This window comes from Chionomys nivalis, chromosome 15 (assembly GCF_950005125.1).
Source record: "Chionomys nivalis chromosome 15, mChiNiv1.1, whole genome shotgun sequence".
Taxonomy (NCBI): Eukaryota; Metazoa; Chordata; class Mammalia; order Rodentia; family Cricetidae; genus Chionomys; species Chionomys nivalis.
In genome coordinates this window covers 11275332-11288297 of record NC_080100.1, presented here as the reverse complement: position 1 = coordinate 11288297, position 12966 = coordinate 11275332, and the positions used below count along the sequence as shown (strand labels likewise).

General features: G+C 44.1%; 1 protein-coding gene across 1 annotated transcript; it reads left to right on the top strand.

Moving 5' to 3' along the window:
* The first annotated feature begins 2219 nt into the window (after positions 1–2219).
* Znf622 (zinc finger protein 622) lies at positions 2220–12873 on the top strand. The gene is made up of 6 exons (XM_057789838.1): positions 2220–2964; positions 4577–4825; positions 4941–5103; positions 7920–8032; positions 11553–11696; positions 12615–12873. Exons 1-6 carry the CDS (start codon positions 2349–2351, stop codon positions 12740–12742), a joined length of 1413 nt encoding a protein of 470 aa, XP_057645821.1. The 5' UTR covers positions 2220–2348; the 3' UTR covers positions 12743–12873.
* The last annotated feature ends 93 nt before the right edge of the window (positions 12874–12966 follow it).

Below are 12966 nucleotides of genomic sequence, written 5' to 3'. Positions count from 1 at the left end.
TAGGAAACACTATAGTAATAATATCCTCCATCTCCATTCAGAAAGGAACAAACATCCCACAGGCTAGCACAAAACAGGACACATCAAGTTGAAGCAGAACCAAGTTCCTCTCCTTACATTGAGGCGGAATCAGATAATCCAGCATAGGAAACAAGTTACCAAAAGTCACCTAAGAGCCTGGGAGAAGCCTTACTAAGAGATCAAGCTACAGGATTGTCACACACATGCAGAGGATCTAGGTCGGTCCCATGCAGGTTTCCTGACTGTTGGCCCAGCGTCCATGAGCTCTCGCTCAGGTTAGCTGTCTCTGTGGTTTTCCCCTATCATGGCTCCCCTGGCTGGTACAATCCCTCCTCCCCTTCTTCTGCAAGACTCTCGGAGCTCAGCACAGTGCTTGCAAGACCCCACGGGTACTAGATGACTTAGTCTATTTCCTGTTGCTATAACAGAACTCCTGAGGCTGGGAAGTTTATAAATAAATATGTTTAGTTCTCAGTTCCAGAGGTCCAGGAGTAGAGAGGTGGCATCTATGACCTGCTGCTGATGGCTAAAATGATGCTCCACAGGTGGAAGAAAAGGAGAGGTGAAGGGAGGGGGATGTGTGTGGAAGATTGGTACCACATGGTGATGGGGGAGGCTCTCCAGCTTTACACTGGCAACTCTTCTAGCAAACAATCTACTCCCAATTTCTTGACATAAACACTAATCCACTCATGAAGGTGAAGTTCTCATGACTCAATTACTTCTTAAATGTTCCACCGACTCCCAACACTGTGACACTGGGGAACACTGTTTTAAACACACAAATCATTAAGGGACATGCCATATCTAAATGAGAGCAAGCAAATTAAGAACATCCTGATAAAGAGTGGTAAATAAATTCAGGTCCCATTGCTAGCATAGGAAAAGCCACATTGACTACAAAGCTTATTCTCTGACCTTCACTACAAAATTTAATGGAGGTAGCAACGCTGTTTAAAGAGGCAAAGTCCGTTGAGCAGCCAGGGGGTGGCGTCACACACCTTTAATCCCAGGACTCAAGGCCAAACTTGAGAGTCAATCTGTCTAAAAAGAGAAAGTGTGACTCCATCACTAGGGAGTCACACGCCTTTAATTCCATCTTTAATTCCATCACTAGGGAGGTGGAGGCAGGAGTGATATGGGGGGGATCTAAGGTAGGAGAAGAGGAACTCATTGCAGTCTGTAGTCACATTGAGGACAGAATCGCCCCTTTGAACCTTGGTAGACATCAGAGGGACTTGATTGCTTTGTTTCTCTGTTCTTCATCTTGAACCCAATATCTGTCTCTGGGTTTTTATTATTCAAGCTCCACCATATATATGAGGTAATATAGACAAATCGAGTACATAAATGGGGCGATTCACAAACTGGCATGAATGGTGGTTGTTATACCCCCGGGATCTCCAAAGATGGAGCCTAAAAAGTCTCACGATATATATTATATCACGATATAATATATATAAAAGATATATATATATATCTTTTAGATCCTGCAATAGTACTTCGATCATTAAAAGCAATTTCAAATAGTTTCAAATATATTATATATTATATATAATACTATATATTATATATATTTCAAATATATTATATATATATTTAGCTTTTAGATCCTGCAATAGTACTTCGATCATTAAAAGCAATTTCAAATAGTTTTACTTTTTGCATGGCTCCTTGGATTTAAATTTTCACACGTGGCTCGGGTTATATTTCTGTGTGGCAGTGGCTAAGCCTGTGCTTTTGGCACCCAGTAGGGAAAACGTTTCACGCAAGAGTTCGCTCTCGCCCTTTGCTGCAGCGGCGGAGGCTTGGGTCTGGACTCCAGGGCCAGGAGGCTCCGGAAGCCCCACGCCGTCGCCACGTTAGAGCTCCCGTTCCAGAAGCGCAGGAGACAATCCGGAGGGAACACACCAAGCGAGAGCCGCTGAGACCTCCGGGAGGCCAGAGCAGAGCCCACGCCCTCCTCCCTCTCCCACAGCTGTCACTTTACCCACGTCACAGCACAACACGTCATCGCTAACCAGCGCTCTTCACAATGACGCGGCAGCGGCCTCCGGGGAACGCCTCTGATTGACAGGGCGGACCGAGCACTAGAAACGAAGTGTCCCCTCTTCCGGGGCGTGGCTAAGGAGAGAGGCGGGACTTTCTGCCCAGCCGACAATACTTTAGTGGGCTGGCCGGATGTTCCCCCAGTGAGATTCCGGAAGCCGGAACCTGGTGCAGCTTTGCGTGGCTGCAGGCGAGGTGGTGTCTTCGGACCTGGTGAGACCGAAACGCCGCTCGGTGGATTCTCGGCTAGGTCGTCTCCTGTCCCTCCCGGCCCCGCCATGGCGACGTACACCTGCATCACCTGCCGGGTAGCGTTCCGCGACGCGGAGATGCAGCGGGCGCACTACAAGACGGACTGGCACCGCTACAACCTGCGGCGCAAGGTGGCCGACATGGACCCGGTGACCGCCGAAGGCTTCCAGGAGCGGGTGCGGGCGCAGCGGGCGGTGGCGGAGGAGGAGAGCAAGGGCACGGCCACCTACTGCACCGTGTGCAGCAAGAAGTTCGCCACGTTCAAGGCCTACGAGAACCACCTCAAGTCGCGGCGGCACGTGGAGCTGGAGAAGAAGGCGGTGCGGGCGGTGAGCCGGCAAGTGGAGATGCTCAACGAGAAGAACCTGGAGAAGGGCCTGGGCGCCGACAGCGTGGGCAAGGATGCCATGAACGCGGCCATCCAGCAGGCCATCAAAGCCCAGCCCTCCACGTCCCCCAAGAAAGTGCCCTCCGTGCCCGCGGATGGGTCCCCGAGGGCGGCGGGCCGCCGGGGCGCTCAGGATCGGGACCCCGCGGAGAAGCCGCCCCGGCTGCAGTGGTTCGAGCAGCAGGCGAGGAAGTTAGCGAAGCAGCAGTGGGAGGAGAGTGAGCAGGAGGAAGAGGATGAGGACGAAGAGGAAGGTAATGGCTCCGTCTGGGTCGGGGTGAGGCACCGGGTCCCTGGAAACTTGCCAGTGGAGATGGAGGGCAGGGGCCGTTTTAGGGATGTTGCCCCTCTAGGGGTTGAACCACGCTTGTCAGGGAGCCACACCCACCCAGGCCGTGCCCGCCCTTTCTACTGTGTCGCCACTGGGTCTCACTGATCTCCAGGCTGGCCTTGACTTTCTAACCCCTTACTGCGGCCTTCGCGGGAGCTGGGATTATCTGCCCACGGCATCCTGCCTGGATTTAAGGTTGCTAACCTGATTTGTGTCTAAAATAGTTCAGCAGATGGGTTGTAGACCTCCGTTTTTATGGTTGCCCTCGACCCCACCGAACTTCGGGTGGACCTGAGGGGAAGAGTGTTTAATGGTTGCTTAAACATCTTATTATGGGCGAGGCGAGCCTTTTTTTTTTTATTCATATGAAGTTTTCTTTATGTGTTTTGAAGGAAATAGCATGTGTTCGTTGGAAAAAATGAGGGCTTTCATTAGGACATTGCAGAGTGATGAGCCAAAGGGCTTTAAATGCCTCACTAGTCTGCACCTCTACAGGAAATGTTGCTTTTCTGCTTTCCTATTGTGGATTCGGGGCCCAGAATAAAAGGAGAGTTGCTTTATAAACGAGTGGCATACAGATGAGGATTCACACCTGTGCACACAGAAAGACAGGCTGTTGGCACACTGCTTTAGCGGTTGTCATTCTAGTAGCTTCTTAGGGTTTGGCATTTAGCATAATTGATTCAAAATGAGTGGGGGGGGGGTTAAACTGCCAGCAAGCCTGAAATGTGGGGGCTCCAGCCAGCAGTCAAGGCTCTTTATGAAGTATTGATTCCGTCACCCCTCCAGCATCTGAATACTGGCAGAGTTTGGGTTAATGTTTCAGTCTGTTTATGCTTCTCTAGCAAAATATCTTAAGCCTGGTAATGTATAAGGAACACGAACATATATATGTTGCCACAGTCCCGGATGTGTCTAAGTCAAGAGTCTCGCTGCTGGCAACTTGACTGTCTGGTGAGGGCCTGTTCCATGGACAGGGTATTTTTCCCAGACTTTGTCTACATGATGGGAAAGGCAGAGAGGTCTAGGTTGTGGACTCATGGAGGACAAGCAGAAGGCTAGCTGGTTCACCTGAGGCCTTTTCTTAGGATATCAACCCATTCGTGAGGGCTTATCGAGTTCCCACTGGTCACATTGGTGATTTAGTTGAACTTGGGAGGACACATACATTCAAAATATAGCAGCAGTTCATATATAACACAGTCACACATAGCATAATATACAGTCAAGTATTCCTGTGATGTGGAAATGGTCGACACTGTTACTCAACCAGTTCAGAATCCATTTATCTTTCTATCCAGTACTGGGCTAGGTACTGTGAGGCATAGGAGCGAGTTAGAGAGAAAGATCAATGTTTGTTAGCATTCAAGCATGTCTTGAGGGTAAATAAGAGTCTAAAGTGAGGTCTTGAGAGAGAGTTTGGCCTCTGGGGGACAGGCAGGATTATAATAGGTCATGAATCATCATGATGTCTTTGTGCTTACTTTAATATATTTTTAAAAGTAAATTTGTTTTTCAAAATGTCTGGCTTGAAGATTGGGAAGATATTGATTCAGATGATGGATTGGAATGTGAGAACCCTGGACTGGATGACGAGGATGCAGAAGATGCAGAAGCTGGGGAGAGCCCGCCCCCAGGCGCCATCCCAGTAACAGACTGCTTATTCTGTTCCCACCACTCAAGCTCCCTCATGAAGAATGTGGCTCATATGACTAAAGTCCACAGCTTCTTTATTCCTGATATAGAATATCTTTCAGATCTGAAAGGACTCATTAAGTACTTGGGTGAGTACAATCATTTTCTTTTGATGAAGAAATGTTTTTCAATTTGTGAGAATAGTGAGATTTAACCTGATTTGGGAAGACTGACTTCTTATTTTCCCTTAAATTTTGTTACCAGGAGAGAAAGTCGGTGTTGGCAAGATTTGCTTGTGGTGCAATGAGAAAGGGAAATCCTTCTACTCCACAGAAGCTGTGCAGGCACACATGAATGACAAGAGCCACTGCAAGCTCTTCACAGATGGTGACGCGGCTTTGGAGTTCGCAGACTTCTATGATTTTAGGTAAGATGGAGTTTGTGAAGGGGTTGAAGTCGTATCTGTACCGGAGCGATAATGCGCAGTATCTGCCCCCCCTCCTGAAAATGAGCTGGGCTCGTCGTGCATCGAGCTGTGATGTCACACTCAGCTTCGCCCAATATATTCTTTTTTTTTTTTTTTTTTTTTTTTTTTTTTTTTTTTTTTTTAGTTTTTCGAGACAGGGTTTCTCTGTAGCTTTGGAGCCTGTCCTGGAACTAGCTCTTGTAGACCAGGCTGGTCTCGAACTCCCAGAGATCCACATTACACATTTTTCTGCTAACAAGCTCACTTGAACACTTCTAGAATAGTGAGGATCTCTAGCCCAAAGTAAGTGTGAATGACTTGGTTTTATTCTTTGTGATTTAACTGGTCAGAACTTTGATTTTATTAGTTACCTTCTGAATAGACATACAAAAATTAGGTTTCATGTTTTGGGTTCTTTGAGAGACTTTGAGTAAAAGACTGACTTTATGCCAGCTCTGGCATTTGGTAGAAAGATCATTTCATAGGTAGTCAACTCTAACTGGGATCTTGAACAATTCATATGTATGTAACAAGCATATAGGTGAATAATTAGTTGCTTTTGTCAAAATTTCTGTGATATAGCATAGTGTATGTACAGGTATGTGTAAGCACTGTGCCAAGCAGCTACAGCCCAAGTGATACAGATGGTCAGAAAAATTTTAATCTTTTAGAACTTTTTTGTTCTCTCTTCCTGATTTTGTAGTTTGCAGTTAAAAGTGGTTGTTGGATAGCAAAATTAGAGGCCTTGGCACTGCAGAAGTCATATTTGAGTTTCTGCTAGAGATAGAACGCATCCTCCCTAAGCAGTAGATAATATTTATCCCTCTCTAGTTTCCTAACAGACTGCAGTGTGTTTGACCTTTAGACTGATTGTCTAATTGGGAATAGGCTAAGCAAACACCAGAGATAGTCAACTTGGTAACTGCCTTGAAATAATGAAGGCTAAACATTCTGATTTCTTTATCTACATCTGCTTTTTGTACTTTTAGGCTCCTTCTCAGTCTAGCAGATTTCAGTACCTTCTATAGGTTATGACTACCAACTTATATGCAACCGCCTCAACTTCAAACTTTGAAGCTCTATTTAACATTTGTATTGCATTTTGCTATGCAATCAAGCCTACTCCACCTTACATAAATGATAATTCTGTCCTTCCCAGTGTGCAAGCCAATAATTTTTCAGTCATTCTTGGTATTTTATTTTCATGTTTGCATTAATTCTTTAATCAGATCCTGTTTCATCTACCTTGGAGTTGTCTTCAGTATGTGTGGCTATTTCTCACTTCCTCCAGTGTCAGGGGTAGTTTACCGTCAGTGTTGTTGCCTGCCTGATCTTACTTTTCCTCCTCACCCCCTTCTGTGTTATGTTCTCAAAGCTGGCGTGAGGGATACTTTTATCATATTAAGTCAGATCAAGTGCTGCTCAAAATATTCCAAGGGCTTTCCTTCCTCCTGAAAGTAACAGCCAGAAGTTGATGGCCTACAGTGTCCCGGTGTTCTAACTCTAGCTATGATTTTGCTGTTTGCATACCTGTGTTTTTTTTTCTTTCTAATATATATCAGGTCTGCGAATCTCAGAGTTTTTGCACTTCGCTTTAGCTCAGAGATTCCTGTGATTTGGGTCCTCATTTCCTGAAGGACTCTAATAATAATTTCACCTTGCCATTGTGACCTTCCATGACTGTCTTTCATAAAACAGCAATGCCTACCTAATCATTTTTATCCCTTATTATCCTCATAGCCCTTACTACCTTTTTCACACAATTTGTATTATTGCTATTGTTCCTCTTGTTAATGGGATAACTCCTTCTGTTGCATTGTTACTATTTACCAGTGTGTTCCTAGCTGTTGCTAGGAGTTAAAGTTGATACTGATGCAAATGATTAAAAAGTTTCCTGCCTAGGAATGGCTCAGGAGGAAAGCACTTGGCTGGCTTATTTAAGGTTCTGAGTTTGTTCCATAGTACTAACAATAGCAAACATCTCAATACAGAATAGCATGTTCTTTGTTTGAATGTCCTTTTGTGTGTGTGTGTGGAGTTGGTGTGCTGTTTTGGCTCCAAAGTGATTAGCAGTATGAGCCTTGATAAACTAGCATTAAATAATATATTTGTCCTATAAAACAAAAGTTGATGATGTATTGTGGGTATAGACAGACATTGCTGTGCTTTGCTTTTATGTGGGTGCTCGGAATTGAACTCAGGTCTGGTTGCCTGGCTGGTGCTTTACCCACTGAGCAATCTCCCATCACTGTCTAGTCATTTTTCTCTGTGGTAATTTAAATAGGAAAATTTGGATATATTTAGAAACAGAGATTCTTCTAGAACTACACTGTCCAGTGTGGTAATTACTAGGTATATCCTGTGGCTACTTAAGTGAAATAAATGATATTAAAAAATTCAGTGCTTTCGTAAAACTATCTGCATTGAAAAAGTTCAGTATTTGAAAGCCTGCCTATCTAAAGCTAACATGTGGGACACATGTGTCTTTCTGCCGTCAGAGTTCTGTCGGGCCGCAGTCTTCTAGATCTTGTTTCTGTTGGGAATAACTTGTTGGCCAGTTCTGTGTTCATGTCTTCTGCTAATCTTTCTAGAGAGAGGAAAAACATCTCTTAAGAGTCAATTTGGCCACCTTTGTTGCAGAAAAATTCTAACAGTAGTTTCATCCCTCAGTTCCTTAGTGGACTTTCCCTGGAACCTGGTGGTAGCTTTGTGGCGTTTGCAAATGCAGTTTGTCTGTTGAGTCAAGTCCATTTATTAGTGCTGTTTTACTGTTGTAGGAGTAGCTACCCAGACTACGAGGAGGGGCAGGACCCTGGTGAGATTGAGGAGCTGTCCTCAGAAAAGACCTTGGAATGTGATGATGAAACCATGGAGCTGATACTTCCTTCTGGTGAGTGTATTTGTCAGGAAGAAATAGCCTACTGCTGGTGTGCTGTGGAAGGCACGTGTCATCTTCAGTTACCTGCTGGACCCGAGGGAAAAGAACGTGGACCTTAAAGTAGTTGGTTTTGTGTTCTCAAGTACTTATAAACTTTAAAAGTAGCTGCTTAGCTTCAAGTTGACTGTCTCATTAAAACTGGGTTGTGGTTTTCCTTGTTTCTTTTCAGGCTTAGAATATTTTGGCTTCGTATTTCCTTAATATTATTTTTTTTTAAATGTAGACTGATAGATCACTCTCCCCTCTCTTCTGTGTATATATATGTATGTCTTTTTCTTGTTTTTGGTCTATCTGTGTATACATGCATGTGTAGAGGTCAGAGGTCAGTGTTAGGCATCTTCCTGAGTTGCTCTCCTCCTCATTGCTTGGTAGTTTCTCATTAAACCTATAGCTCATTAGTTTGCCTAGGCTGACCAATGAGTTCCAGGAATCCACCCCTCCAGGCCGGGGTTACAGATGTGTGCCAAGATTCCCAACTTTTTACCTAGGTTCTGGGCACCTGAATTTTGGTCTTAATATTTACATGACAAGCACCTTACCTACTAAGCCGTCTATCTTTCTAGGCTTTCCTCTCAGGTCTTTCTTTTTCTTTCTTTCTTTCTTTCTTTCTTTCTTTCTTTCTTTCTCTTTCTCTTTTTTTTTTTTTTTTTTTTTTTTGATGTTCTTTTCCCTCTTTGAACTGATTCCTCTGGTACATACGTTCTTACATAGCTCAGGCTTTCTGTCAGTTACTTTTGCATAGGTATGACCAAAAATCTGGCTTAAACAGGAATTTATCTTGGTTCATGGTTTCAGAAAACTCAGTCCATGACCATTTACCCAAATGCATTTATGTAAAAATATAATGGCTTGGGACCATGTGCTAGAGGAGACTGTTTACCTCGTGGCAAAGGGAATAGGGATACAATAGTCTCCAGGGAGCAGGCTCCAGTGATCTGCTTCTGTCAATTAGGTCCTACCACCTTAAGTTTCTTGTTTCTTCACTCAAACTGAAGCAGGTTTCCACAATAGTTTGATATGTTGATATTTGAATAGCAGTGCTGGGTTGCCTATCTCTAGTAGTTGGAGAAGAGGCATGGAGGATGAATTCCACCTTCTTCCTTGGAAAGTAGGACTCGGTGTAGGAATTTATCCCAGGAATGAGAAGATGAAGAAGTGATGAATATGAGAAGCACCACTGTTACTTATTATCTAGGAAGGAGAAGTGTGGCAGTTAACTGGTAAGAATGGAGGCGCTACAGAGGGCATGGTTTGAAGTGAAAGAGAAGGGAGTATAGAGATGTCAGTGAGATATGGACAGATGCCTGCTGTTTACTGCGTACATGACACAGGCAGGCTTTACAGCAGCCTGTAATTCCATCCTCTTGTCTTCATGTGGCATATGAAGCTGACCTGTGTTCAGCCTCCTTATCCAGGACCTCACACCAAGCCTTTCTCGGCTTTGTACACTGCGTAGGGAGTTTTGCAGTAGCAGCACCCCCTTTGCCATGAAGGTATCTGGTGAAGCATTATATATGTTGAATCTTGCTTTCCTATTTTGCTGTACCGAAGCAGCTAAACACATCTAATATCACAAGCTGTCATTAACTCAGACATAATAACCTTTAATGCCTAGAGCAGAGAGAATGCCTTGAGGATAAAATTCTTCTTAGATAGTAAGGAAGTTTTATTGTCATGTATTGTAGCCTATACAATACACAGTGGTCTGGGCTCATGGGAGCTCAAGAACTCTAGACAGACAGCTAGGAAGCCTGTATGGGACCGACCCAGGCCCTCTGCATGTGTGTGACAGTTGGTCTATTTGTGGGATTACAGCCTGTACCTTGCACCTGAGCTGGCTTTTGGGAACCTAGTTCCCATGCTGGGATGCTTTGCCCAGCTTTGATGCAGGGGGAGGAGCTTGGTCTTGCCTTAGCTTGATGTGCCATGCTTTGTTGATGTCCGTGGGAGGCCTGCGCCCTTCTGACCAAAGAACTGGAGAAGGATTGTGTAGGCAGAGGCTCCTTGCTCATTTCCCAGCCTCCCAGACAGTGAAAAAAGTAGCCAGTAGAGGGCGCTCTGAGCATTTCTCTGGAAGATTGTGGAGTGGCACAGTTCCCTTTCCTTCATTACTTTTCGGTCCATACGGAGGAAATTGGTGTGAAAGATACATCGATTTATTTGCCAACTGGCCAGATGAAACTGGTGTTGTATCTATAAGAAATGCACAATTAATTTTAGGATGTTAGAGTTGGAGATACTCTAGTATCTAATATCAGCTGCATTGGCTGTTGAGCAGGAATGGATTCTAAAGCTGATGTGTTCTTCCGAGGGCCTTCAGGTTGAGCTGCTCTTAGCACTTTATGTGGTGTTAGTGCCAAGTTCTCACTGTAACCGATGGCAAAAGTAGCTCACTTCTCTTCTGCCAACTCTCAGTAATTGGAAGATACATTTGCAAATGTTGCTTATGAACATCATATTTATTTACTGTATACTAATTACCATTTTAGTATTTACTCATTTAGGGTTAAACATCCTTGCAAATCTGGACACCTGACCTAGCATTGTAATCTGGAAGTCTGAGTAAAAATGCTGAGATTTTCAGAGAGGACCTTCATTTAGATGTGAATCTTTTCCCATTAGATTCATCTCACATGGACATTCAGTGATTTTCCTGAGTTGAGGCACCAGGTGCAAACCAAGGTCTTATTAGGAAAATGCCAGAAGCATCAAGTAGCTGACTTCAGAGAGATAGCTTTTATCTGTCCATGCTGGTATCCAAAGACCACGAGAAACTAGTTCTTGTAGACCAGGCTGGCCTCAACTCAAAGATCTGCCTGCCTCTGCCTCCCGAGTGCTGGGATTAAAGGCGTGCACCACCACCTGACCTGACTTCATTCGATTTCTTAAATAATCACAGGCTTTGAAGAGAATTTAGCTTTATCATTTCTGAGGTAATCAGGTGGTTTCCATCATTTGGAAGGAGCAACTCAACTTTGTCTATATGGCTGGACGATACTTTGCTGTTGGTGGTTTGTCTCTGAATTTTGCTCTGTTCAGTAGCATCTCTGTCCTTCAGCCACTAGATGTCAGTAGCAGTTCAGCTGTAACAAGAAAGATGTCCACAGTGGGTGTCGGATGTCCCCGTGGGGTAAAGTTTACTCCTGTTGGAGGAGCCCTGGAGTAGAACACTGACCCAGAGAAAAGATGTTTTTTTTGTTCTGCTCTGACTATGACTTGTAGACCTAATGTCAGGACTATTCCTGCTTGATCTTTTCAGGGAGTTTTTTAGCCTTTATCTCTCTATTTTTTTAATGCTGGTCTATTTTTCTCTAGCAGATGAAGATTGCCCTAGGATTACTTCTGTTTTCCTACTAGGTTTCCTAAAGTTTTATGTCCTTGAAGATCTTTTTGGAAGCCTTTGGCTTATATAGCTCTAACTTGAAAGAACTTCCCTGTTCAGGATTTGAATGTTTGCTCTTTTGAAAAACAGGTGCCAGAGTGGGTCATCGCTCCTTGATGAGATACTACAAACAACGATTTGGCTTGCCAAGAGCTGTGACAGTTGCTAGAAACCAGAAGGCTGTGGGCAGGGTACTCCAGCAATACCGAGCCCTGGGCTGGACAGGCAGCACAGGTACATTGATGATCCATGGCTTTCGTGGGCTTGGGTGACATGATATCATTGCATTGTACTGGGTCTTCTCCAAGGGAAGCTTGACTTCTTAGCTCTGGGGCTTCTGTTACCATATGATACCTAGGGCAGTAAGTCCAAGATTTATATTCTTATATACATAATATTCCTGGCTTAGTAATTTGATATACATCATGTTTATAATAGTTTTATCATGTATATAATAGTATATCATGTTTATAATAGTTATAAAAAGTATAACTTAGAAATCAGTACAAGTTGAAATTACCTGGAAGTAACACAGAAACAATATCTTAGTGGTTAATAGCTTGAACTGTGGAATCTAACGTGTAGTCACATGTTACAAACTTTTATATCGTGAGCATTATTAAAGATCAGTTTCTATCCATACAAGGGATATAATTGATATAATTGAGAGACTTGACTGTCCTCATGCATGTGTGCTATAGTGCATGTACTACTTGTTGACAGCCCTCTTTGGCAGTTTTTCTAAATAGAAGATTAGAATGAGGAAAGCTGACAGCTGAAGTTATTAAGCTTTGAGACCACAGGGTGTCATCACTTAACTCTTAGAATGTGCTGTACAAAGTTGTCTTTCTGCTCATCTGAGAAATAACAGTCCAGGTGGAGGTGGTGGAGATAAGAGGACGGGCCCTCTGATGTCCTGGAAAGCTCTGGTGCCTAGAATCACTGCAGACTCACTGCTTACAAAGTTCTCACACACAATTCTGGGCTCACGTAGACCTCCGAGCTCCATTGCTTAGAGTCCCCACATTGGCATGTCTTTAAATATAGAACTCGCTTACCCTAAGCCACTTTGGAAATTCTCTACAAAGATTTGACTTCTCTGGCAACAAGTAAGAGACCTTGCCTCATCTCTTACCCTCCTTCCAACCGCAGGAGCAGCTCTCATGCGTGAGCGGGACATGCAGTATGTTCAAAGGATGAAGTCCAAGTGGATGCTGAAGACGGGGATGAAGAACAATGCCACTAAGCAGATGCACTTCAGGGCCCAAGTGCGGTTCTGAGAGCCTGAGACTGGAGATGCATCTCTGACTGCACTTTCCTTCTTGTTCGAGGACCAGTGAAGCCAGATTGTGGAATTGATCTTTTGCTGCTACTTCATTTGTTCTGATCTAATAAAGTCAGAATCATGTCAGTCTTCAGATGTCATTTTTGAGCAGTTTAAAGCTTTTAAGTGGTGATGTTTGGTGGGTTCCGGGACCTGCATCACTGACAGGTGATGCCTGAC